This window comes from Pituophis catenifer, unplaced genomic scaffold (assembly GCF_029215685.1).
Source record: "Pituophis catenifer annectens isolate HBS135680 unplaced genomic scaffold, rPitCat1.0.hap2 SCAF_6, whole genome shotgun sequence".
In the NCBI taxonomy this organism is placed as follows: domain Eukaryota; kingdom Metazoa; phylum Chordata; class Lepidosauria; order Squamata; family Colubridae; genus Pituophis; species Pituophis catenifer.
In genome coordinates, this window is record NW_027256886.1 from 91993776 (window position 1) to 92020619 (window position 26844).

At 43.2% G+C, this 26844-nt stretch overlaps 1 protein-coding gene across 7 annotated transcripts in view; it reads right to left on the reverse strand.

The window, feature by feature from the left end:
- Window positions 1–26844, reverse strand: part of LDB3 (LIM domain binding 3) — a 174331-nt gene that overhangs the window by 29063 nt on the left and 118424 nt on the right. For 4 of the 7 annotated variants that reach the window (XM_070945056.1, XM_070945055.1, XM_070945057.1 and 1 more), the window contains exons 8-10: window positions 24449–24484; window positions 16291–16482; window positions 874–1127 (exon numbers count right to left, since the gene is read on the reverse strand). In XM_070945056.1, the coding sequence (XP_070801157.1) occupies window positions 874–1127; window positions 16291–16482; window positions 24449–24484 (482 nt within the window). Of the gene's footprint in view, window positions 1–873; window positions 1128–4367; window positions 4416–16290; window positions 16483–24448; window positions 24485–26844 lie in introns of all 7 variants that reach the window. The other 3 variants (XM_070945060.1, XM_070945058.1, XM_070945062.1) reach the window with 3 other exon arrangements.

The window sequence follows — 26844 nt, forward strand, 5'->3', positions numbered from 1 at the left end:
ACTTCCTGATGGCTTTCTAATTGACCTTGCTTGTCAGAAGCCGGCTGGGAAGATGGCAGATGCTCTGAGCATCGTAAATGAGCAATGGTTGCCTACGATTGCATGGCAGGGAGATGCTGCAATAATTGTAAATTTGAGGACTATTGTTGTGACCCCGACTCCCGAGTCTGTCCTAACAGAGGAAGAGGACCCAGAAGGTGATGGGGAGGAACTGACAAGGCCTCCCTCTCCAGGACCCTCCTTTCTGGCAATGCCTCAGGTTCCATCCAAAGGCCAGGAGGAACAGCCTGGGATGTGCCAGGAGGAAGGCATATCGGAGCACCAATTGATAGGGAGCGAGGATGATGAATCCTGTCTTGATCCCAGGTAGCGTTGGAGGGAGAAGCGTGCACAGCAACGGAAGAGGCGTGGGAGGGCCAGAGATTGAGCTGAGTCACGGAGCCACGCCCCACCAGGAATAAAAGTGGGTAGGATTGCTCTTCAGGCTTTGTGACGGACAAAGTTAAACCCTGAAAGTCACATCGTGATCTCTGAAATTCGGCTTGGATATATTTTGGACTGAATATTGACTAAACTCTTGTCTCATGGATAATTTGTTGCTCCTGGAACGGACTGAAGTGAAAACGGTCTTGGCAGGCATTCGGCAGTTTGCTGCCAAAACCTTGGTCTGCCAGGAATTCTAATCTGTTTACCTAATAAAATATTGGCAGGCGTGCTTGGTATTATGTTTGTCTGTGTGAGGAAGGGGGACAGAACAACTATTCAGAAGTCACTGTTAACCAAGGACTACCTGTGCCCTCTTCTTCCTAAAGTTTTGTTGTTGTTAATGAATATTACTGGATGCAGTCAAGGATACCTTCAAAATCCCCTTACCTGGCTGATAGACCGACGGCTTTATGCTTGCAGTAGTCACAACTCTTGGCTTTGGAGCAGGCACTGGAGCTTCAATGTAGCCTGTGTAAGGAGCTGGTCCATGGGGAGCTGGTCCATGGGGAGCTGGTCCATGGGGAGCTGGTCCATGGGAAACTGGTCCATGGGAAGCTGGGCCATGAGGAGCTGGTCCATGGGGAGCTGGGCCATGAGGAGCTGGTCCATGGGGAGCTGGGGCTGAAGTGTAGGCTTGGCCTCTAAAAACAAAGCAAATCATGCATTCGTCAGAAGGCAGAGCAAACAGCTGGAGAACGATGGTTCCCCTACAAGGTGACAACTCTTCCTTGGAAGCTCCAGAAGAAAGTATGGAGATACTGCCTCTTAGAAGCCTCACACAGTTAATACGTACTTTCCATATTTATATCAGAAAAAAGAGGGAAAACTTTCATAAAAGGAGGAATCAAATGGTTAGGGCACTGTTAGCACACTTGTAGAATGGACATCCAAAAGCAAGCTCCATGGTTATTTGGTTAAGACAGTGAGATGTTTCAGGTACCAGAGAAGACAACTTATCAAAGAGAATCAGAGTCTAACTCTGATGATTAAAGATAGAGAAGACTCAAAATATTTTAAAATATGGAATGATTTTTATTATTGGTTGGAGAAGAGATATAAATGATTAATTACATAACTATGTAAAAATAGATGATGAGTTGAATATTATGTTAGGGATGAATTGATATTGTGGACTGGATAAGGATCAAGATAGAAGTAATGACAACTATACAGAAGAAGAACGAACTTTGGAAGATAATGCCAAGATGTCACAGGGAAGAGAAAACTGATGTATTAAATGTTTGTTTGTTTAAAAAATAAAAAACTTAAATAAAAAAAAGAGAGAATCAGAATCTAGCCATAAGTTCTACCAGAGGTGATATTCAGCTGGTTCGGATCAATTTGAGCGAACCAGTAGTAACGACCTGGCCCAAGCGCAATCCCATCCTATATCGCTGTGTTTTTGATGCTGCATGATATACGGATGGCACGTGTGAGCGAATTGCCATGTTTTGTGATGCCGCACGCATGCACAGACGACGCACTCTCACATTTCTAGTGCTGGGGGAACCGGTTGCTACAGTAGGTGAATCCCACCTCTGAGTACAACGTTAAAGACAGATGAATATATTTATGTATTATTTGTTTCCTGACTAACTTCCAGGAAAGGGCCCTTTCAAGGCGATGTATATGACAAAAATAGACGAATAACATATGCACGATACATACACACCAGTGGTGGATTGCCCCCCGGTTTGCAACGGTTCTATAGAACCGGTAGTAAAACTGGCAGGAGGCTCTGCCCACGGATCCCGACGTCATCAAAACGCTTCTGCGCATGCGCAGAAGAGTGTGTGCGTGGCCCCGCTGCGAACTGGTAGTAAAGGTAAGTAGAACCCACCCCTTTCACACACACACACACACACACACACACACACACACGTGTGTGTGTATGTATGTGTTGTGGTCCGCCAGCAGCCTACGGAGCTAGCAGGGGAGTCGGACAGTGAGGAGGCTGGGGAGGAACATGGGCCAGTCCTGGAGTCTGGGGAAGGCCCGGACAAGGGCTCTGCGTCGGAGTCAGAGATGGGGCCAGGGCCATCTGGGAGTTATGTGCGGACTCCGGAGCCTTCAGAGTTGGACAGCAGAGAGGCAGAGGAACAGGAGGAGCCTGTTCCCAGTGCACGCATGCACAGAGCTGCCAGAAGGCATGAACAGTTAAAACAAAAGGGACAACTCGGGAGTAAGGCCTGGAGATAATTGGCCCCTCCCATAAGGCTTAAAAGAGGAGCAAAGGCACATGGGCACTTTGCAGGAAAGCAACATTGTTAATTCTGTTCCCAGTTGGCATCTCTGTTTGATTCTGGAATCTGTGTGGCTTTGCCAAGTAAATCTTTGGCAGAGTGTCAAGGGAGATAAAGGTTGGTGATTATCCCGAAGGACTTTTTGCAACTAATTGGGACTCAGCTGTGAATGAACGTAATTCACAGCTGTTGCAATAAAAGAGGTATTTGGGACTACTGGTGTGTTTTAATGACTCAGGAAGCCTAGGTCACAACAGTATGTATATGTATATGTATATGTATATGTATATGTATATGTATATGTATATGTATATGTATATGTATATGCATATGCATATGCATATGCATATGCATATATGTATCTATGTGTGTGCATGTATATATATATATATATATATATATATATATATATATATATTCTTTTTCGTAGGCTTTTATGTGTATATTCTTTCTAGCCGTAAACTTAGTTGTTCTACAGCCCTAGGTTCTGTGAAATCTCATTCACAAGTTTCTGGGCCTTTTTTCTGCTGACAAACTGCAACTCTGTGTTGCTCTCTCGGAGACTCAGATAGCTATTTCTGCCTTTTAAGGCGTCGTCAATGAGCCACACCCACTTCTCAGATATCCTTCCTGTAAAGGTACAATGTATCTTTTTTCTTTTTCGTAGGCTTTTATGTGCATATTCTTTCTAGCCAGGTTTTACCTACGTAAACTTAGTTGTTCTACAGCCCTAGGTTCTGTGAGATTTCACAGAACCTAGGGCTGTAGAACAACTAAGTTTACGTAGGTAAAACCTGGCTAGAAAGAATATATATATATATATGTATGTATATATGTTTTCTCAGGTTTTCGCGGGTGTTTGTATGTAGGTCTTTGGTTATTCGGGTCTTCTCCTACGTAAAATTGGAAGTGTCTTGGCGACGTTTCGACGAAGTCTCATTCGTCATCTTCAGGCTCCTGGAAGCACGAAGCCGAGAACACCAGCCTGAAGATGACGAATGAGACTTCGTCGAAACGTCGCCAAGACACTTCCAATTTTACGTGGGAGAAGACCCGAATAACCAAAGACCTACATATGTATATATATATATATATATATATATATATATATTGTGTATATATATTTCTCAGAAATAATAAATTGCTTTACAATATGCTGTTATTCTAGACAAGAACAACCTAAAGGAAATCTCATTTGGAAGCAGCCGAATTGATATGAAAAGCAAAACACCTTCAATGCAATCCTTTGCAAGAAAGAAAACAAGAACTTTGAGGAACAGAACTAACACAGGAAGGGCAGATTAGAATTTCTCACAGTGAAAATGCAGAGGCTCCTGAAAGAGAGAAAACAAGCACAGTCCTTCATTAATAAAAGATCTGAGCCGAGCTGTAAAAAACAGAGATCCGTCTAAATTTCAATGGGAGAAAAATGAAAGTTTTGGAAGGAGCTGGCGGTGGTTTGCCAGGACAGCTTGGAAAGACGCTAAGCAAGGCGAGACGTGTCTGCGGGGCAAGCAAGAATTAAGTTTGGAAACTATTAGTTGTCAGAGAAATGAAGCCACTGCAGATAAGGAGCGCATTAATGCTGTACTAATGATCAGCTGTCAAATGAAAAGCCAGAAGCTTTGAGTGGGATACCTCTTGTGGGACTGGTAGGAGATGGAAGTCGAAGCTTGATGGTGCAAGCTAAAAAAAAAAAAAAAAAAAGACAGTTTTTTTTTTAAAAAATGCAGAAAAATATAGCATTCCCAACGAAAAACAAGATTTGTGAAGAGAGGAAGATGCACAGAAAGGGCTGAAATTCATTATTTTTTTATCACGCCATGGGACATGTAACACAGAGTTAGTAACAGAAACGGAGTTAGAAGGGCTCTTGGAGGTCATCTAGTCCACCCCCCTGATCAAGCAGGAGACCATTTCAGTCAAGTGGCTGCCCAGTCTCTTCTTAAAAGCCTCCAAGTGATGGAGCACCCACAACTTCTGGAGGCAAGCTCTTCCACTGGTTAATTGATCTCACTGTTAAGAAGTTTCTCCTTAGTTCTAAGGTTGCTCCCCTCCTTGATGAGTTTCCATCCTTTGTCTCTTGTCTTGCCTTCTGGTGCTTCGATAAATAAGTTGGCTCCTTCTTCTTTGTGGAAGCCCTTCAAGTATTGGAAGACTGCTATCATGTCACCCCTGGTCCTTCTCTTCACTAGACTAGACGTACCCAGTTTTTGCAATGATTAGACCCCTAATCATCTTTGCTGCTCTTCTCTGAACTCTTTCCAATATGTCAACGTCTTTTTTTTTGTATTGGATGCACTATTCCAAGTGTGGTCTTATTAAGGGTTTATAAAGCAGTGCTATTACTTCACGTGATCTTGATTCTATCCATCTGTTAATGCAACCTAGCATTGCATTGGCTTTTCTTTTCTTTTCTTTTCTTTTCTTTTCTTTTCTTTTCTTTTCTTTTCTTTTCTTTTCTTTTCTTTTTTACTGCTGTTGCACACTGTTGGTTCATGTTTAAATGGTTGCCACTAGGACTTTAAGATCCCTCCCTTAGTCCTCAGCTTACAACTCAAACTCAAGGCTCGGGGTCAAACTCAAGGCCCGGGACCTGGATCTGGCCCACAGGGTGCTTAGATCTGGCCCGTGGGGCCATCCTGGAAACAGCAAAGACTGGTTCAAGGTGCCTCTGAAGCAAAAACGTACCTCAGGAAGGCCGCATGTGGCCCTCCTGAGCTCGATTTTCACTGGCAGAGGGTTGCGGGAGGCCATAGCAACCGAAAATGGAGGTCAGGAGTCCATTTTCTTTGGCAGAGCCCTGGGGCCACCACAGGCGCCCCCGACATGAGTGACGTAGAACTGGTCATGCCCACCCTGGCCACGCCCACTCCGGCCCCCTCAAGGTCAATCACAATCCTGATGTGGCCCTCAATGAAATCGAGTTTGACACCCCGGGCTTACAACAACAATGGGGACAACAATGGATTTGCATGGCTAAGCAAGATGGCTGTTCAGTGGCTCGCGCCCAATTTTACAACTGTTTTAGCCACTTGCCATGGTTAAATGAACCACACGGTCGTTAAGCAACTCCAGCTTCTCCTGTTGACTCTGCTTGTTGGGAAGGTCACCAAAGGCAATCCCATGATCCCAGGAATGCTGCAACTCTTCTAAATACGTGTCACTCGCCAAGCATCCCAAATATGATCACGTGACTGTACGAATGCTGAAACAGTTGTAAATGTGAGGAGTCACGAGTCTCAGTTTTCAGTGCCGTTGTCATTTCCAAAAGCAGCTAAATGAATAGTTGTTAAGATGAGGACTATCTGTATGTTCTTAAGGGATAGAACAGAATAACAGAGTTGGAAGGGACCTTGGAGGTCTTCTAGTCCAACCCCCTGCTTAGGCAGGAAACCCTATACCATTTCAGACAAATGGTTATCCAATCTGTTCTTAAAAACTTCCAGTGTTGGAGCATTCACAACTTCTGGAGGCGAATTGTTCCACTGATTAATTGTTCTAACTGTCAGGAAATTTCTCCTGAGTTCTAGGTTGCTTCTCTCCTTGATTAGTTTCTACCCATTGCTTCTTGTCCTGCCCTCAGGGGCTTTGGAGAATAGCTTTACCCCCTCTTCTTTGTAGCAGCCCCTGAAATATGCTCTGGAACACTGCATTTGCAGCAGAGGGATATTGCCACCAAACAACCATCCACCAATCTTTCCTGGTGTTTCTTGGCTGTTTCTATCTGTCAGAGAGACAGCGGTTTAGCTGGCGCCTGCTCTTCTAATTAACCATGGGGACTGGAATGAATCTGCTTGATTTCTTATAATTTCTACTCATTTTCTCCTATTTTGGCTTGTCTGCAAGAAGTTTTAACACTTTTTCTTCCGGATCGGTTAGGCCTGGTTTAAGATATCCACCAAACCTTAAAAGGCAGACTTAAACTCTGAAATTGGTCTGAAGAAACTTTGCCTTAAAATGTTGTCCGATCAAACCTTAGCTCTGGGTTTGTCGAAAACGCTTGAGAGTGACCTGGGGAGGGCACTGAAATCTGATTAATAAATAATTAAACCATGCAGCTTTGTAACCCATGAACATGGCGGATGGCAGACATACTACAGTTAAGACAATGGCCCTTTGTTGCCTTCCACCAATCAAATTCATTCATTCATTCATTCATTCATTCATTCATTCATTCATTCATTCATTCCAATTATATAGTCGCCCATTTTATAGCCATCTCTGGGTGGGTATGGAAATAAATTGCAGATAAAATACAGGAAAGGAATTCTTTCAAATTCTCGTGGCTGTGTTGGAGGAGAAGAAGAAGGGATAGAAAAGCTCCTTTTAGGCTAAAATTTAGAAAAATATAACAAAGAAAAATATAACAACATCTTCATGATTGTAACTGTGGTTGAACCGGTGATAAGGAATTAAGAGCTGCAACTTAACCGTTAAATGTAGGATGGATATGAGACCCCAGGAAGTCTCCAGACCAAATCTGTGTTTCCTTGCAATGCTCCTTAAGTGGTTTTACAAAACTTTTTACAACTCAAAATATGAGATCAACCCCATACTTCTAGGTTAGTAGGAGAATTCTTGTTTAGAAAAGTTAAAGTCAATCAGCTATTTATAAAGTCATTGACACAACATCAAACATCAGAAACAACATAAGAACAACAACAACAAAATTAAAAACTACTCAAACAAGGGGGGAAAAAACAAAATTTGGGAGAATAACTTGTATAAATGCACCTCGGTACCTTCCGCTGTGCCCTTAAAACTTTCTTTTTTCAGCAAGCTGGGCTGGCTTAACATATTTTTTAACATATTTTTAAATATTTTTAATTGGTTTGTTATCTTAAATTGGGGCCAAATTAATATATATCCTTTTAATTGTTTTTAATGTCTGTATTGTATGCTTTTATCTGGCTGTACACCGCCCTGAGTCCCTTGGGAGAAGGTGCGGTACATAAATTTGAAATAAAATAAAATAAAATAAAATAAATTATAATCTTTAGGAGAGATGAAAAATGTTAAATATCTCAATGCAACATTTTTAGCTGGCATACATTTGGATAGACAGACCAAAGCGCTATGTTGGCAATTTTTCTGTTGATGCGTTTAGTGAAGGCTAAATGGGATTCTGAAGTATCCACAGACGAAGCAGAAATGGCAAATTAACCTGTTTGATTAGAGAAAGATTAACAACAACATTTATTAGTGAGCAGAAATACCCTTACAGACTTTTGTGCTGAAAAAGAAAAACAAAGTTGTGAATTATGGGCTTGAACTAGATTAGAAAAAATCATTTATGGAACATTGTGACTTTAGAGAGCAAAATATAAATGAACTGCTGTCAAGAAGGCTAAAAGCTGTTTCTTTATAATTTCCCTTTTCTTTTTTCTTTTTTCTATTTCTATTTTCTTTTTGCCCTATTTTCTATTCTGCTTTGTTAACATTATTTCCTCTTATGGTTTTTACTTTGTTAAGAGTCTCCTTGATAAAAATTGTGTGTGTGTGTATGTGTGTATAAAATGGTACCCTAAGCTACTTTGCTATTGCATTAAATTTTTGAGCTGATGAGGTTTTCCATTCTTTTATAAATAACACCGATTTTTAAAAGCTGCACTCTAGTTTTTTGACACTCTGCCGTAATAAATCTGGCAGCTAACAAGTGAATTAATTTCTCCGGGTGCACCGTTTTATATCTCCTTGGGAACAATCAAGCCACACGAGTGTTATTTATGAAGGACTCTTGTGCAATCGTTCTAATTTCCCGAAAAGGTTCAATCAAAGGGAGTAGCTTAAATGGCATTGCTCCAGAGATGGTAATATATATCAGCACGAGTAGAAACATGGTCTAGAAATGGCAGGCTTAATGTTACCATGTCTGGAAAGTAATGAGCCTGAGACAAGGCTGCCATCAAAATAGGTGGTCACAGGTCACCATATCCAAGTTCAAAAGATAAACAGCAGGATGGTAGTCACCAGGGGTGAAATGCTCCCGGTTCAGACCGGATTGGCCGATCCGGTAGCAATGGTGGCGGGTGGTTCGGAGAACTGGTAGCAAAAATCCCTGGCCCCCCTGCCTATGCCTACCCAATCGCCCGGTGGCCCACTTGCCACTTCTTTTAAAAAATGCTTTTAGAAGATAAAAAAAGACTCTGAAGATCACAGCTGAGCTGTGCGATCGTCAGAGCCTCTCTTTTTTTACTTTTAAAAGCATTTTTTTACAACCTTGTAAAAAAAATGCTTTTAAAAGTAAAAAAAAAAGATCGCGCACCACAGCTGATCACCCCATCCTCTGCACGCTGTTCTACTTACCCCATGCCCAGGGGTGAAATGCTCCCGGTTTGGACCGGATCACCTGATCCGGTAGCGATGGAGGCGGGTGGTTCAGAGAACCGGTAGCAAAAATCCCTGCCCCTCCCCCATGCCCAGCTGAGCCGCACAATCATCAGAGGCTTTTTTTTTTTTACTTTTAAAAGCATTTTTTCTACAACCTCTTCGGCCAAAAAATGCTTTTAAAAGTAAAAAAAGAAAGCCTCTGATCGCACGGCTCAGCTGGGATCATCAAAGGCTTTTAAAAGAAAAAAACCCTTTTTTTCTTTTAAATGCCTCTGATGATCCCAGCTGAGTTGCCTGATCGGCAGAGGCTTTTTAAAAAAGCCTCTGCCGATCAGGCTACTCAGCTGGGATCGTCAGAGCCTTTTGAAAGCATTTTTTTGCTGAAGAGGGTGTAGAAAAAATGGTTTTAAAAGTTAAAAAAAAATGGCCACGCCCACCCAGTCACATTACCACCTCCCCCACCAAGCCACACCCACAGAACCGGTAGTAACAAATTTTACATTTCACTACTGCTCATGCCTCCTTTTGGCGTGCACTGTGTGCGCGCGCACCTTGCATTTGGTGCATGGTGCGCACTGAGCATGCACACGTGCAGCGCACATGCGCAGCCAGCAAACCGGTAGTAAATCAGTTCAGATTTCACCACTGGTAGTCACCATGTATAGACAGGGGAATGGGACCTAGACTTAAATCCTGCGGGGTCTCTTAACAAAGGAGTGTTGAGTTATGTGAAGTTGCACTAGCTAGCTTTCTTCCTGGACTAGAAGACCTCTGAGGTCCCTTCCATTCCTACGATTCTATAATCTTCGTGACTAGGTCTTCTTGGATCTGCCATAAAAACGGCTGACCTATCTATATCCAAGCCACCTCCTTGTCTCTTTGCTGCTAGCTCCCAGCATGAGGGAGCTTCTAGAGAAAGATTTATTGCTGAACGCTGGATGAAGCTCACAGAAGAGAGAGTTGGATGAATATAATGCAGTTTTAAGGAGATATAGTTTTAAGGTAAAGGTTCCCCCGCACATGCGTGCTAGTCGTTCCTGACTCTAGGGGGCGGTGCTCCTCTCCGTTTCAAAGCCGAAGAGACAGCGCTGTCCGAAGACATCTCCGTGGTCATGTGGCTGGCATGACTCAACTCCAAAGGTGCACGGAACACTGTTACCTTCCCACCAAAGGTGGTCCCTATTTTCCTACTTGCATTTTTTATGGGCTTTCGAACTGCTAGGTTGGCAGAAGCTGGGACAAGTAATGGGAGCTCACTCCGTTACGCGGCACTAGGGATTCGAACTGCTGAACTGCCGACCTTCTGATCGACAAGCTCAGCGCCTTAGCCACTGAGCCACCGCCATCCCTAATCTTCAGTATCAGTATCTAAATTTTTTAGGGGATGTTGCATGTTATTATCTATGAATTATTTCAGCCCACGGTTCTTGAGAGAAATTTTTTTTTTTTAAAGATTGGAATATTCTGACCTTGGCAAGTCCCATTCCATTACAAAACATCTCTCCCAGCTCTAACTTTGGATCTGAACCTTGGACAAAGACCCATTTTCTGGTGCTGAAATTGGTCTTCCAAACTCTGTATCAATGTCACAACTGTCTCTTTCAGGAGAAATAACTTCTAATTCTACTTGAGTGTCAATATGCCATTCCACTCCTGTAATGTACCAGGAGGGGAAAAAAATGTTTTGCACACTTCTAATTCCTAATGATTTGTTGAACCTGATTTTAAAAGCAAACTGATCCCACCAGAAGTAAATTGGCTTATCAAATTCCCACCCCAGGTCCTCTCCCTGTCGTTCTTAAGATTATGAATAGATCCTTTGCATATAACATAAAAGTTTATGTAGTACCATAGAGACATCTTTGATTTTAAATTATGTGTATAAATAGTATTCTGATGTGCTAAATTCCTCTTTCTGTCTCTGATAAGAATAGCTGATACTGGGAATCACTGTTTAATTGCTGAATCCAAGAACAAGAAGAACATCACAGATAGAAACTCAAGGGTCTTTGAGAGTCTTGGAAAGATGAACATGCTACCAACTTTCCTGATTCTCCAGGATTTGGAAACAGCTGAAATAGGGGTACTGTCAACTTGCAAAGCATCCCTGGCCTGCTCTTGAGTTGCCATAGGCCAGGGGGGATGGGAAACTGGCGAAATTGCACAGCAGCCAAAAACTGATGCACATTCCACGCTTATCTCCCTCAAGGCTGTATCTCAGGGTTACCTACAGCAGCCGGAGGAGAGTGACCTCTACAACCTGCAAAATTGCTCCATTGGTGAATGTGATTGATAACACACTCTAGGGGAGGGAGAAAGAGGGTTATAATTGGAGAGTAAATTACGTAGGATCAGAGCTGGCTTCACTTGGGAACGTGCCGACACGAAGCTCCTAATAAATGACTGGATTTCTTTTGAAGCTTGGTTCAAGTCTCAGGATTTTATTAGGGCAGCCATCAGAACTCTGACAGGTACGATTTGATATCTCTGAATGTAGACTCCATAAAAATCTGACTTCAGATTGAGGGTTAAAATTCTATGTGGTCTGAGCTCCTGTTCTTGATTGTCTCTGAATTCCTGTGACCCATTCAGCTTTAGATTTTGGGAATGTTTCCAAACTCCTTTTGTGCCGAATGTTTGAATTTAAAGACTTTTCAAGTTCTTTGGTCTGACTAACAATTCCTGACTCAAGCTACCACCATCTCTTCTTCATTTCAAGCAGCACGACTTCTGGCCCAAAGCCAGATTTTGTAATTAATTTCTGAACATCTCCGAAGTGAAAGTCTTGCCATTTAATTTGAAACCAAGTTGGAACTTGTGACTCATTTTCTGCAGAATATAGTCAGCAGAAAAACATTTTCCCATCGATTAGTAAATTTCTAATTGAATAAAGAGCTCCCTCTTCCCACTCCCTGAAAACTTCTGATTTATCTGGGTGCTTCAAATGTGCCTGATAATGAAATTGAAGATGATGTAAAGGAACAAGACCAGAATTTATGTTCACTTTGGCTACATATCTATGCTGAATTTTAAATATGAATTGATCGTAGTTAGATCTCTTTCTGAGTTACTGTTTTCACTTGCCTGTTCAAAAGGTCAACAAATCTGTTAGAAAAAGGCTTTCCTGTCCAATTAGATACATCTACCGCTCCCCATCCCATAGTACTGTGATGGCGAACCTATGGCACGCGTGCCACCGGTGGCACACAGAGCCATATCACTGGGCACACGAACTTAGTTGATTTTCGGGCCTTCTGGGCCCACCGGAAGTAGGAAAACAGGCTGTTTCCTGCCTCCAGAGGGCCTGGGGTGGATGGGGAAGGCCCGTTTTTTGCTCTCCCCAGGCTCCAGAGCCTCTCTAGGAGCCTGGGGAGGGCAAAGACACCCTTCCCCACCCCCCGAGAGACCCTCCGGAGGCCGGAAATGGCCCGTTTGCTGACTTCCGGTCCCTTCTGGAGCCTGGGGAGAGCCTAATGGGCCCATTGTGCCATCACGTGCCAAACGCGTGGGGAGCGTGAGTTCACACATGTGCAGTGGGCGGGGCGCAAAGAATTATTGTTGTGGGGATGTGCACATGCTCCCCCCATGCTCCCCCCACTTTTGGCACGCGATGGCAAAAAGGTTAGCCATCCCTGCCATAGTAGGTTGCAATTGAGTCCTTATTAATATTGCAAAAAAGAACTATTGGTGGGTAACCAAAGTAGAAAACTGGCGCATATCCACAAAGTTTGTGATAAAATGGTATGCTATGAATGCCTCTTGTATAGACTGCAACTACTTATAGAATAGAATAACAGAGTTGAAAGGAACCTTGGAGGTCTTCTAGTCCAACCCCCTGCTTAGGCAGGAAACCCTACACCACTTCATAGAAGTGGTTATCCAACATCTTAAAAGCTTCCGGTGTTGGAGCATTCACAACTTCTGGAGGCAAGTTGTTCCACTGGTTAATTGTTCTAACTGTCAGGAAATTTCTCCTTAGTTCTAGGTTGCTTCTCTCCTTGATTAGTCTCCACCCATTGCTTCTTGTCCTACCTTCAGATGCTTTGGAGAATAGCTTGACTCCCTCTTCTTTGTGGCAGCCCCTGAGATATTGGAACACTGCTATCATGTCTCCCCTAGTCCTTCTTTTCGTTAAACTAGACATACCCAGTTCCTGCAACTGTTCATCATATGTTTTAGCCTCCAGTCTCCTAATCATCTTTGTTGCTTTTCTCTGCACTCTTTCTAGAGTCTCAACATTATATCTGCCAGTTCCTTGGGACAATCAAGGTTCCTTCTGAAGTTCTATGAAATGTGAAGTCCTGCAAATGCACAGTACATCTTTGGATAAGAAGGATTGGAAAGGTCTAACCCTGTTCGTCATGTACATCATCTTTATGTGCATGACTGCATTCCCACTCACACTAGTAATACTATTACTAAATTTGCAGATGATACAACAGTGGTGGGACTCATTTCTGGGGGGGGGGATGAGTCTGCCTATCGAGATGAGGTGGACTGGTTACTTTCATGGTGTGGAGACAATAACTTGGTCCTTAACACCAATAAGACCAAGGAGCTTATAGTGGACTATACTAGAAGGAATAGATCAGACATCCAGCCCTTGCTTATCAATGGAGACTGAGTGGAGCAAGTGACCATTTTTGAGTGTTACCATAAAAGAAGACCTGACTTGGGGCACTCACATTGCAGCACTGGTCAAAAGGGCCCAGAAGAGATTATACTAACCTGAGACTTCTCAGGAAACAACAACTGAATGAAAAACTGCTGGTGACCTTCTACCGCTGCACCATAGAGAGTATCTTAACTTACTGCACCTGTGTATGGTTTGCCAATTGCACAGTGGCAGATAGGACAGCACTCCAGAGGGTCAATGTCATTGCCCAGAGGATCCTTGGTTGCCCCCTCCCCTCTTTGGAAGAGCTTTATAGCTCCTGCTGCCTTAAGAAAGTTCAAAACATTCTTAAAGATCCATCTCATCCTGGGCACCCTCTTTTTTTTGAACTATTACCATCTGGCAGGCTGTACAGGACAGTAAAAACAAGGACTAATAGGCTGAAAAACAGCTTTTATCCCAGAGCAGTAACAATATTGAATTATATTGCATAGTGTAATATTAATGCAATACCAGGAGGTTTCAGTTCAATTGTATGGAATGTGAAGGATGTGTGTTTGTGTTTTATTTTTTAAAATTATAATGTACACTGAAGATGGCATTTAATTTTGTTGTAAGAGCTGCAATGACAATAAACTAAACTAAACTAAACTAAACTGAACTGAACTGAACTGAACTGAACTGAATTGAACTGAACATTCCCACAAGACCTCAGAAAAGCTTTTGGACTTTCATTCCACGGTTTAACTCAAGTGAGATTTTAAAATATAGGATGGCTTTTGAATTAGGTAACCAGCAGCAAACACCTATTTGAAAACAAGATTCTGTCTTCCTATCTCTCTCCTCTCCACCCTTTCTTACAGATCATCCTGTCCTTTTCCGGATCTCAAACAAATCAAACACGGGGATCACAAGTATCACCAAAGTTGCTTACAAAGCAATGGCCACAGCTAATTAATGGCCCAAGAATGAAGTTTTTTGCTTTGCTGGGAAAAAAAAAACAAAACTCCATAGATGTGAGTCAACATTGAACCACTCCGTTTTTAGAGTTCTGCCAGCTATTTTTTGGCAGCCTATCTCAAGTCAACAATAATAATAATATAAAAAAATGTGTGATTTTTAAGTAATGATTTACACACACAATTTGTAGAGTTTAAACCGCAGGTTCTTCTGCAGGTGAAAATAGGGGAAAGTGTGGATTGCCTAAAGCAGAGGTCTTAAACCTTGGCAGCTTTAAGACTTGTGGACTCCCAGAATTCTGAGAGTTGAAGTCCACAAGTCTTAAAGCTGCCAAATTTGGGGATCCTTGGGCTAAAGGCTACCTGGAGAATTTCTGGATTGAAATGAGATTGAGATCACAGATACTCAGCGCATGGCTAACATAATTCTTTATTAATATTTCATGTGGTAGCAAAGTACTACCAACTCTCTGGAATATTCCAAGAACCTGGTTATTTTTTTTTTAATCAATTCATTACATAACAATTTAAAGTATTTTTCTGGGAAAAGATCCAGCTATCATAAGAGGGGATTTAGTGTACCTTGGAAGAACGAAAGAACATAGGTGCGTTTTTCTGGCTTTCTGTGAATCTAGAAATGAAGCTTTGATTTGCACTGGCAACAGATCACACTGGCACCCTCCCAAGGAAATACGATTCATTGGAATTCATTGTCCTATCTTAGATTATTATTCCAAATTACGAGCAGGAAAAAAAACCCTCTGGGCTAACCAGGCATGTACAAAGAAGGGGCCTGATACGAGATGATCAGAGTGATAATATTAACCATAAAGGTAAAGGTAAAGGTTCCCTTCGCACATATGTGCTAGTCGTTCCTGACTCTAGGGGGCAGTGCTCATCTCTGTTTCAAAGCCAAAGAGCCATTGCTGTCCAAAGACGTCTCCGTGGTCATGTGACCATCATGACTCAACGCCAAAGGCGCACGGAACACTGTTACCTTCCCACCAAAGGTGGTCCCTATTTTTCTACTTGCATTTTTTGCGTGCTTTTGAACTGCTAGGTTGGCAGAAGCTGGGACAAGTAGCGGGAGCTCACCCTGTTACGTAGCACTAGGGATTCGAACCGCTGAACTGCCGACCTTTCGATCGACAAGCTCAGCATCTTAGCCACTGAGCCATCACGTCCCATAGTATTAACCATACAGTGATGCAATTTTGCACCTGGTTTTTGAGTTGTGAGTTTGCAGACTGGTCTTCTCCAGACTGCAAACTGTTTTCTTCCCAAAACAGAAATCAATTCTTTGGGAAGCACAGTTTCAGTTGCTAAACTGAGACAATCACCCAGAAGAAGACAATACAATGGCAGAGGTTTTAAAAACAGCCCTGACAAAAATGGATTTATTGCCCTGATAGTCTTTTTTTTTTTTTTTTTAAGAGGAATTTGCATTCCTGGTTATTGCCTGCATCTCTTCAAGGGTCCCCTAGAAGATGGCTAACGTTGTGGAGAACAACTTATTGTACAATACTAAAGCTTTCAAGATACCTGGAAGCTCTTTTCCTCCTTCCCACATCCCCTTGAATTGAATTAATCCATTGCCCTAGTGGAAGGCTCACATTGAAGCAACTGGATGGAGCAAACGAGCACAAATCTTTACCTTTGGCAGGAGGATGAGATGGAGTCATAAGCCCCAGATGAAGCGGAAGCTGGCAGCAGCGTCATCCGATGAACACCACTGTGAGAAGAAGCAACAGCAGCAGCAGCAGAAGAAGAAGATGGACTGGCTGAAGCAGCAGGCATAGCAGAAGGAGTGCAGCTGATAGACACAGGCTCATGCTCAACAGGGGTACTAATTAAAGTTAAATTGGATAAAACAAGATGTATCTTTAAATGCTGGGCCTTGACAAGGTCCACCAAGGTGGTGGATCAACAAAGATACATACAAAGAGGCGGGTGAACTTGCTTCAGGGTTTTGGAAGCACAGCTCAAAATGACAATAGAGATCAGGGTTATTGATTAGAGCAGTGTTGGCTAACCTTTTTGCCGCCCCGGGTCTGCACTCCACGCATGCATGTGCGACCCCTCTGTGCTCCCCCGCGCATGCACGTATGACCCCCTGTACCCTGTTTTGGGCCTAGCATACCTCCCTGAAGCCTCCAGAGGCTGGAAACGATTCATTTCCCAACTTCCGGTGGGCCCGGTAGGCCTGTTTTTTTGCCCTCCCCAGGCTCCAGAGGCTTTCTTGGAGCCTGGGGAGGATGAAAACAACCTCCCCCAACTCTCCGGAGGCCCTCTGGAGGCTGAAAATGCCCTCCCAGAGCCTCCGCACAAGCCCTGCACTTACTTGGCATCCAAAACGGGCTGCGTGGAGATTCCCGGGAGGGGAGAGGTGGCATGGGTGCGGCCAGCTGAAAATCAGCTGGAGCTGAGTTAGGGCAACAGCTCGTGTGCCCACAGATATGGCTCCGCATGCCACCTGTGGCATGCGTGCCATAGGTTTGCCATCACAGAGTTAGGGCTTGAGCCCACTGGGGTGGGTGGGTAAGAGACTAAGAGAGTCCCCTCACCAATTCTCTGCATCCCACCTGTGGGAAGATCAGTTGGTCAATCCAGGGAGGAGATGTGATAGGATCTAGATCAGGGGTGTCAAACCCGCGGTGTCACGTTGTTGCCACATGACATATCGTGACTTTCCCCCCCTTTGCTAAACCGGGAGTGGCCATGGCCAGCATGTGATGCATCCGGCCTGCGTGCCCCAAGTTTTACACCCATGATCTAGATCATACACGTGGGAAAAGGATTGGCCTCTTTTTTTTTGCTATTGGATCCACAAATTTTTAGCATCCTCTGAGTTGTTGACTCAAAAAAATGCAAAAGTGCATGTACTAACAAACAGGGTGCGAAAAGGGAAGGTGGAAGGAAAGAATGATAATATTTGGAGGCCTCTTGATACTGACAACGAGTTATTTCTTGAGTATATTCCTTAGCATTTTCTTCCTTTACCCAACTTGGCTGCTGTTAGAGCCCCTCCTTTCTCTCTTGCATGTGCTAAGTAGAAGGGCGGTCCTGTCAATTTTTGACCTGGTCATCAGTTCTCACATCGCTGCTGGTTTAATTCATGCCTCACCTCGTTCACCCTCTTCTTTCTCTACTGACCTGTATAATTCCTTCAGGGAACGTATTTCTGGGATCCAACCTGGGTTAAATGAACCTGAAGGCCTCATCTCAACTGTCCATTGTACACAGAGATGGTAGTCAGTCGATTCACACTGGTTCGTGCGAACTGTTGGTGGAAATTTGGCCAAGGTTGCCGAACCGGTAGCGATGGCTGGCTGGCCATGCCCTCGAACCGGTCCCCCAGTCACCACTGCTGGAAAGCAGCTGGCAAAGAAGCCTTGGACTTGCAAGGCAATTGGATGCACGTGCGCGAAGAACATGGCGGTGATGGCAGCCATGATCTCCAGTACTTTTTGGTGGCCTGCGGCCAGCTGCCACTCTTTGAGAGCCGCTTGCAGCTAAGGCTTCTTTCCAGCAGTGGCGGCTGGCTGGGGGCCACTGAAAACTCCGGTCAGCTTGCCTCCTGGACCCTGGACCAGTTGCCGTGGAAAGTAAGCAGCCTGAACAAAGAGGCGGCGGTGGTGGAGAAAGCAGGGTTAGGGCCGGGACCACTAAAGGAGGAGAAATGGGGGTGACTGGCGAAGGGAGGGCGGGGGGTAGATAGATGGAAATTCCAAAAATTTTCCTACCTTTTCCTGTGGGCATGGCTAGTGGGGGTGTGTGTCATGTGACTGAGTGGGCTTGAGTGACATCAAATTGGCCATGCCCTCTCAGTCACATGCCCCACCTAGTGACACCCACCGAACAGGTAGCGAAAATTTTTGAAACCCACCAGTGATTGTACAGCTTTATCATCTGAACATGTCCTCTTTTAGGGGCTAAACTTCCTCAAAAACCAAATGTTTGCACATCTTATTTCTCTAACTGCAGGGAACACTTCATCTCTTTAGGTATCCTCTTCTGACTGGAACAAAGCCTACCAGCTAACTTTCTACATGAAGGTGAAATTTACTTATCTGGAAGACCATTAAAATGTGGTCCACTTGTTAGTTGTGCTACTCAAAACGGTTGGGCTAGGCAATTTTCACGATCATCTACATTAGTTCTTGGAGTCCATTATGTGATGCTGCATCTAATGCATGGAAGCCTATAATTAGAACACCTGGGCCTTGTCAAGCACATGATACCATCACAACATGGCATAGCAAATCGGTTATGAGACTCATCAAGAGCAAGCCAACCACTTCCCTGGCCTTCAGGAGAAAATTAGAGGGACGGGAAGTCTCAAGAAATGGCAGTCAGCATCCTACAGCAGGGATCTCCAACCTTGGTAAATTTAAGACTTGTGGACTTCGTCCCAGAATTCCCATCAGCCATGCTATGGAATTCTGGGAGTTGAAGTCCGTAAGAGTTAAAGTTGCCAAGCACCATCCCATATTCAATACATCATTAATGACTGGAGCAAAATGCACCAACTTAACCTTATGGTTTCTTCAGGAGCATTTTAAGTGTACAGCATGACTTAGCTGCCAAGAATTGTAAGTGGGACCCTTCAAACACCATTTCCATCATTTATATGAGCACCAGACATACAGCAGAGTTCCTTGATTTAATTTAATACCTCAGTGGATTTTGCCTTTATTAACTATTACCGCAGTGACAGTACCATCTGGTTTTCCAGTTACCAGTTAAAGGGAAGAGAGAGTTGCAAGTGGAATTTGGGCAGTGACATGAATTGGACAGTGACAGGAAGTGGATCACTGCCAGCTTCTTTTGCTGGTCCATTATTATAAGATCCTTACCAAGATTTGATATCCTGCAGAGCTGATCTGTTATTTTCTAACTGTTATTCATGAATTACCCTAATAGGTGTAAATCTAGAGCCCAGCTGCTTCAGGAAAGCTTTTTCCATAGACATTTTTCTCCACAGACCCAACCATAGCGTATCCTGTTGATATGGCAGAGACTATTTAGGATGTGTTTGGGTTCAACTCTGAGGTGTTTGGGCTGATAATTTGGACTTCATTGCATTGGTTGATCTCAGAGCTGGATCTGGTCATAATAGACATAATTTTGTAAGAGTTTACACTGGAATGCAAGATCAGTGATACTGGGAAAGCTCTTTAAGGTTCTCTTCTCTGAATATTTTAGCTCTTGAAAATTATGTTATTACTCTTTCTGTGAAATAAAAAAATCTCTCGATCTGAATCCTCAGAATGCGCTTAGGTCTCTTTCCAAATATTTCAAGTCTGTGGTTAGTTATCCCACTAAAAAGAACAACATGTTGAAAGTTCAATGCATCTTATTTTTAGATGTTCCAATATCCCCCAGAAAAATATAAAAGGCAATGTTTTCTTATTCTTTTGCACACAAAAAACCAGGGATGGGCTGCTGGGGGTTCTCAGGGGTTCAGGAGAACCTCTAGCTAAGATTCTGTGCAGTTCGGAGAACCCCCAAATCCCACTCCTGGTTGGCCCCACCCACTCCACCCCCGCCCCTCCCAGGAGTCCCCACACAGCCCATTTTGGATGCAGGTAAGTGCAGGGCAGAGACTCGGGGAGGGCAAAAAACGGGCCTACCGGAAGTTCAGGAAGGCCGGAAATGGGCCTGTTTCCGGCCTCCAGAGGGCCTCTGGAGCCTGGGGAGGCCATTTTCTCCCTCCAGGAGGCTCAAGGAAAGCCCCCAGAGCCCAGGGAGGGCAAAAATGCCCCCCCCCCGCTGTGGTACAGGAGGCCAACTAGGCCACGCCCACCATGGCCACGCCCATCCAGCAACCGGCCAGAGAACTCCTTGCTAAAATTTTTGAAGCCCACCCCTGACAACCCCCACCTCCAATGTTCTACAGATGGGTCAGGCAAGATGGAAGTTCAGATATGTTACTATCATCTACTACTCTACCTACTACAAATGGACTTTGTTCATGTCCACTGTGGACAACTGTGATCCTGCAAAGTTTGAGAATCTCTACTGTAATACAGTTTCATACAAAGCATTAAGTACCCCACAGCCATCCCATTATGTATATTTTCCTTTTTTCCTTTCTCTGGATTTTGTTCAAGCCCACTGTGGACAACTGTGTAAATTTTGAGAACCTGTAATGTTGCATAGTTATGTACAAAGCATTTATCTTTCAGTACAGTACAGTCATCCATTATGTATAATTTCCTTTTTTCCCTTCTCTGTTTTATACTCTGTTTTCTGAAACTCTCTGTAGGAGTGGTGGATTGCTCCTGGTTTGGTCTGGTTCTTGCGAACCGGTAGTAATGGCGGTGGGAGGCTCCGCCCACCTGCCCGGACATCATCATGGACGATCTGCGCATGCGCAGAAGTGCGCTTGCATCAGTGGTGGGTTTCAAAATTTTTTACTACCGGTTCTGTGGGTGTGGCTTGGTGGGCATGGCAGGGGAAGGATACTGTAAAATCTCCATTACCACTCCGCTTCAAGGGAAGGATACTGTAAAATCTCCATTCCCTCCCCACTCCAGGGGAAGGTTACTGCAAAATCCCCATTTCTTCCCAATCAGCTGGGACTCGGGAGGCAGAGAATAGATGGGGGCAGGGCCAGTCAGAATTTTTACTACCAGTTCTCCAAACTACTCAAAATTTCCACTACCGGTTCTCCAGAACTGGTCAGAACCTGCTGAAACCCACCTCTGGCTTACATGTTCCCGTTGCGAACCGGTAGTAACGGTAAGTGGAACCCACCCCTGCTCTGTAGGCATCCCAAACAATCTCAAGCTCAAAGAAGGCCAGCAATGATTTATACCAATAAGTCATAAATAGTTCTATGATAATAACAATGTGATAGCAACTGAGATGAGGCTAATAAAAATCAGGAACGAAATCAGAAAAAAAGAAAAATGAATGGGAAAAGAGCAAAAGTTTTAAAAGTAACAAGGTCTAAGCAACTACAAGGTAGTCCTTGACTTAAAACATTTCATTTAGTGACCATCCAAAGTTACAATGGCACTGAAAAAAGACTGTTTTTCACACTTATGACCATTGCAGCATCCTCATAGTCACATAATGAAAATGAAGAGACTTGGCCACTGACTCATATTTATGACGGTTATAGTGTCTTGGGGTCGTGTGATCATCTTTTGAGACCTTCTGACCAGGAAAAGTCAATGGGGAAGCCAGATTCACTTAACAACCATGTTACTAACTTAACAACTGTGGTGATTCACTTAGCAACTATGGCAAGAAAGGTCATAAAATGGGACAAAATTCACTCAACAACTGAAATCTTGGGTTCAGTTGTTGCCGTAAATCAAGGACAATTTATACAACACTTCAAGCAGTCAACCTATGACTCAATTTTCCATAGCCGTGGGCTTCAATTCTCTATTTACCTGAATATTAATTTGGTTTATATATGAAATAGATATTTTCTGTACACTCAGATACACACACAAATACGTTACCCTGTTTACAGTCAGGTGGCAGAGCTGTCTTCTAAACAAAGTACCCATAGAAATGTAAAGGAGAAATTCAAACTCTGTAATTTGCAGTGCATCAGTGTCAGTTTTAATCAGTGTTAAGATGTAGGACACAACTGCCACAGCTGGATATAAACAGGATAAGCTTCTCTTATGAAAGGGTGTGTGCATTAAGAATTCACATAAGGCATTATAGACCACCATATAGGTCTCTGTGGCAGCGTTTCTCACCCCTATTGAAAATGTGTGGACTTCAACTCCCAGAATTCCCTGTGCTGGCTGGAGAATTGTGGGAATTGAAGTCCACCCAACTAAGCCACCCATCGCCTGACTAGGTGGCTCAGTGGCTAAGACGTTGAGCTTGTCGATCAGAAGGGTCGGAAGTTCGGCGGTTCGAATCCCTAGTACAGGTGTCCTGTGTGAGCAGGGGGTTGGGCTAGATGACCTCCAAGGTCCCTTCCAACTCTGTTACTGTTACTGATCTTCAATTTGCTAAGGTTGAGAAACAGTGCTCTAGGGAATAATTTATATGAGAGCTAGACATTTGTAACTCTCCTTCAACAGGTGTGTAGGAAGTGGGTTTTGCATCTTTAGAATCCTTAGAATAGAATAGAATAGAATAGAATAGAATAGAATAGAATAGAATAGAATAGAATAGAATAGAATAGAATAGAGCTGGAAGGAACCTTGGAGGTCTTCTAGTCCAGCTCCCTTCTCAAGCAGGAGAACCTACACTATTTCAGAGAAGTAACTGTCTAGTTCAGAGGTCTTCAAACTTGGCAGCTTTAAGACTTGTGGACTTCAACTCCCAGAATTCTCCAGCCAGCATAGCTGCCAAGTTTGAGGACCCCGGTCTAGTTTCTTCTTAAAGAGCCTCCAGTGATGGAGCACCCACGATTTCTGGAGGCAAGATGTTCCACTGGTTAATTGTCCTTTTGGTAGGCCACATATATAGTAATACAGACACCAATCCAATACTTTGGGCAATTGTCCTCCATCCTCATTGATTGATTGAATTTTGTATTGATTAGGGAAACGACAGCTTTTCAAAACCTGTAAAGCAGATGAGATACAGACATATACTCTATATTGACAGGTTTGACAGGTTCTCCCCGGAGACTTCCCCATAATTTTAACGCTGTGTTAAAATTGCAGAAATGCTCCACAACCACACAACAACTTTTTGATAATGATGAGTAAGAGAACACATAGCTCAGGTGAAAGAAAAGAAATTCCTTACCATGGCAAGGCTACAGGACACGCACAAGGCTGCTACTATTGGCGCTGGCTCTTTAAGAAAAAGCCTGAGATACATTGATTGGGAGATAATATGAAAATGTGTTTGATCTTTAGGGCTCAGTTTTATTACTGTTCGTTGGAACTTTCAGTTCCTTTTTTTAAAAAATGTTTTTTTGAAACCAGGGAAGTAGAATTAATGGGCAAAATGATTGCCTTATATCTTGTAGGGATACACGACATTAAAAGAATGCCTCCCCTAAATAAGTGTGTATTTAAATTCATTCTGGGGAGGTTTCTGCCCCTTCACGCTCTTCCCCTAATGAAGAAAAGGGGGTCCAAACATTTCACCCTGTGACATTGCAACGTTCACTCCTTCAGCCTCCATGCAAAGAAGAGCCAGTGCAAAAGAGCCCAGTGGTGAAATTCAATTGACTACCGCTTCTGTGGGCGTGGCTTGGTGGGCATGGTTTGGTGGGCGTGACAAGGGAAGGATACTGCAAAATCTCCATTCCCACCCCACGCCTGGGGGAAAGATATTGCAAAATCTCCATTCCCGCCCCACTGTGGGGCCAGCCAGAGGTGGTATTTGCCGGTTCTCCGAATTACTCAAAATTTCCGCTACCGGTTCTCCAGAACCTGTCACAACCTGCTGGATTTCACCCCTGAAAGAGCCCCTCCCTGAGGTCATGAGTGCTCAAAACATCTATTATTTTTTTTAAAAAATGTACATACTTAAAATTGGAAAGATGTACTATATCTCAAGCAGAACTCAAGCTGGTTTATATTTGAAATTTAATACGCACCTTGACTGAAATGGAACTCAATCTCAAAAGAAGGCTTCATGTCTGCGTGCGTACACACACACTTACAGGTATAAGACAAAGTGTCAAGTGAATTAAAGACATTTCATAGCTGAAATACATAGTCTACCCAAGGACCTCGTTGACCCAATAGCCACAAATTCAGGATTAGGTTAGGAGGCTTTAAAAGTCTACTATTAGTGAGGTGCATGTAAAAGTTCATTACGCACTGGATCTGAGACTGGGAGGAAACATGGAAACGAACAGAAATACACATTACCTGTTTTCAGTCGCTACAGCAACATGTTTCTTGCCACTGTGGAAGGAGGGGAATAGTATGAATAAATTGAGTGGACAAGCCCTAGTGATGGAGGAGGGTGTTAATTGAAAGTAGGCAGAACAGAAGGCATTTCCGGCTTGCTTGGTTACACACAACAGCAGGAAAGTCACTTGAATATTAAGGGAAGCAAGTTGATCACAAAAGACAGAGTTTCAGTTCTTGCTGGGATATGATGTACCTCTTTCTGTGCATCTGAGGCATGGCCCTATATCTCCCTTTCAATCCATCCATCCATCCATCCATCCATCCATCCATCCATCCATCCACCCATCCATCCATTCATCCATCCGTTCAGGAAATCAGCTTGCCTAGAAATCAGTGTCCCCCTGATTTCTAGATTTCTAGCCTGGAGAATTAAGTCTTGTTTTCACTAAGAAAAGAGAATCATCCAATCCATACATTTCGAAAGTTACCTTGCCTAGAGGTCCTCCTTGACATCTAGGTTTATAACATGGAGAGTTTTAAATCTTGTACTTGGTACAAAAAGGCAATTAGACCTGACAGTCCCTGTCCTTGGCCTTGAGTGAGGACACTGGAGAACAATTATGTATTATTTCAGTGCACCCACTTCCTCGACAATTGAAAGAACTGATGGATATTCTCTAGCCAGAACTCACAATGTCTTGAAATAGAGTTGCAGATGCAATTCTATGACTCTTGGCTGAGTGAGAATGAAAAGACCTTGTGTTTAACACAGCTTCCTCCCCAAAAGATATGCATGAGACTGGAATTCCAATAAATGATTATGTTGGAAATTACATAATATTGGAAATTGCACCTAATGAGTCTCTTAGACCAGTTGAGCAAAGGGCAAGAAGGGATGGGATTCAGCCGGTTCGGATAATTCGGGTGACCCGGATGTTAATTTTAATTTGGTTCGGCGAACCGGTTGTTCTGAGGACTGGCTGAGCCTGCCTACCCTGCCCCTCCCCTCCTAGAAGTCTCCTCATGGCCCATTTTGGATGCCAGGTAAGTGCAGGGCACGCACAGAGGCTCTGGGAGGGTGAAAAATGGGCCTACCAGAAGTACCGGAAGTCTGGAATCGGGCCCATTTTCAGCCTCAGGAGGGTTTGAGTTTGAGTTTGAGTTTGAGTTTATTTAGATTTATATATCGCCCTACTCCCGAAGGACTCAGGGCGGTGAACAGCCATAGATAAAACAGTTGTTACAACCGGTGAATCCCACCACTGCCCGTAGCCAATATCTTTCCCTCTCCCTCCCTCCCTCCCTCTTCATCAAATTATGAGACCACCCATCACACTTACAGAGCAACTCTGGGCAGTGTATAATTAAAAGTATAAAAATCATATAAATAGCATATAAATAGCATATTTGAACTGGAGGCAGATAAAAATTGGAGTAGAACAATGAAAGTTTTTTTTTTTTAACTTTAATAACTTTGTGTTTATGAGATAAGGGGACTTAATCTTCCTCTTTCTTGTTATTCTCCCTTCAAGATATAAATTAGGCAGAAATGATAGCTTTCAAAAAAAAAATAGCTCAATTAATTACAGTATTTTTCTTTAACTTGGCTTGTTTGGGATGAGTATCATTGCAATACAAATGACTAATACCTTTTCAGAGAGAACTTCTTAAAAAAACCAAACCCTGAATTTCCTGACATACATATGTGTTTGGCAATCCAAAGGTGGATTGCCAAACACAATCCAGCTTTTCCCCTTCACTTCAATCATTCCATTTATATGCAAATATATATTTAATTGAGGAATCGTATGAACGTTAACTGATGAATGACTGCGATTTCTGAAATCTGGAGACAGCTGCAGTAAGAATATCTCGGCGATCCATACAGAGTTAGATTTCCCCCTAGCAGATGTGTGAGGACTGAACGAACCATCAAGCATCAACGCTAATCTGTCAATTAATAAAATGTTGGAACACAAAGGACACAAGGGCACTTTCATCACTTGTTGATCATCTGCTTCTGTTCTTGTCAACGAGAAGTGTCTGTTATTTGGCCCTTCCCTTAGCATATGGCTTATTCTCTGTCTCTCAATTATACCCTTAATTTCAGCACGTGCATTTTTGAATCAAATAGAATCAAAGAATTCCTTTTTTTTTTTTAGGTTTTCACAAACTCTAGGCCAGCGTTTCTTAACCTTGGCAGCTTGAACATATGTGGACTTTCAACTTTCAGAATAATGGAATAACAAAATTGGAAGGGACCTTGGAGGTCTTCCAGTCTAACCCCCTGGTCAGGCATGAAACCCTATGCTATTTCAGACAAATGCTTGTCTAATCTCTTACTAAAAACTTCCAGTGATGGAGGAGCACCCATAACTTCTGAAGACAAGTCATTCCACTGATCAATTGTT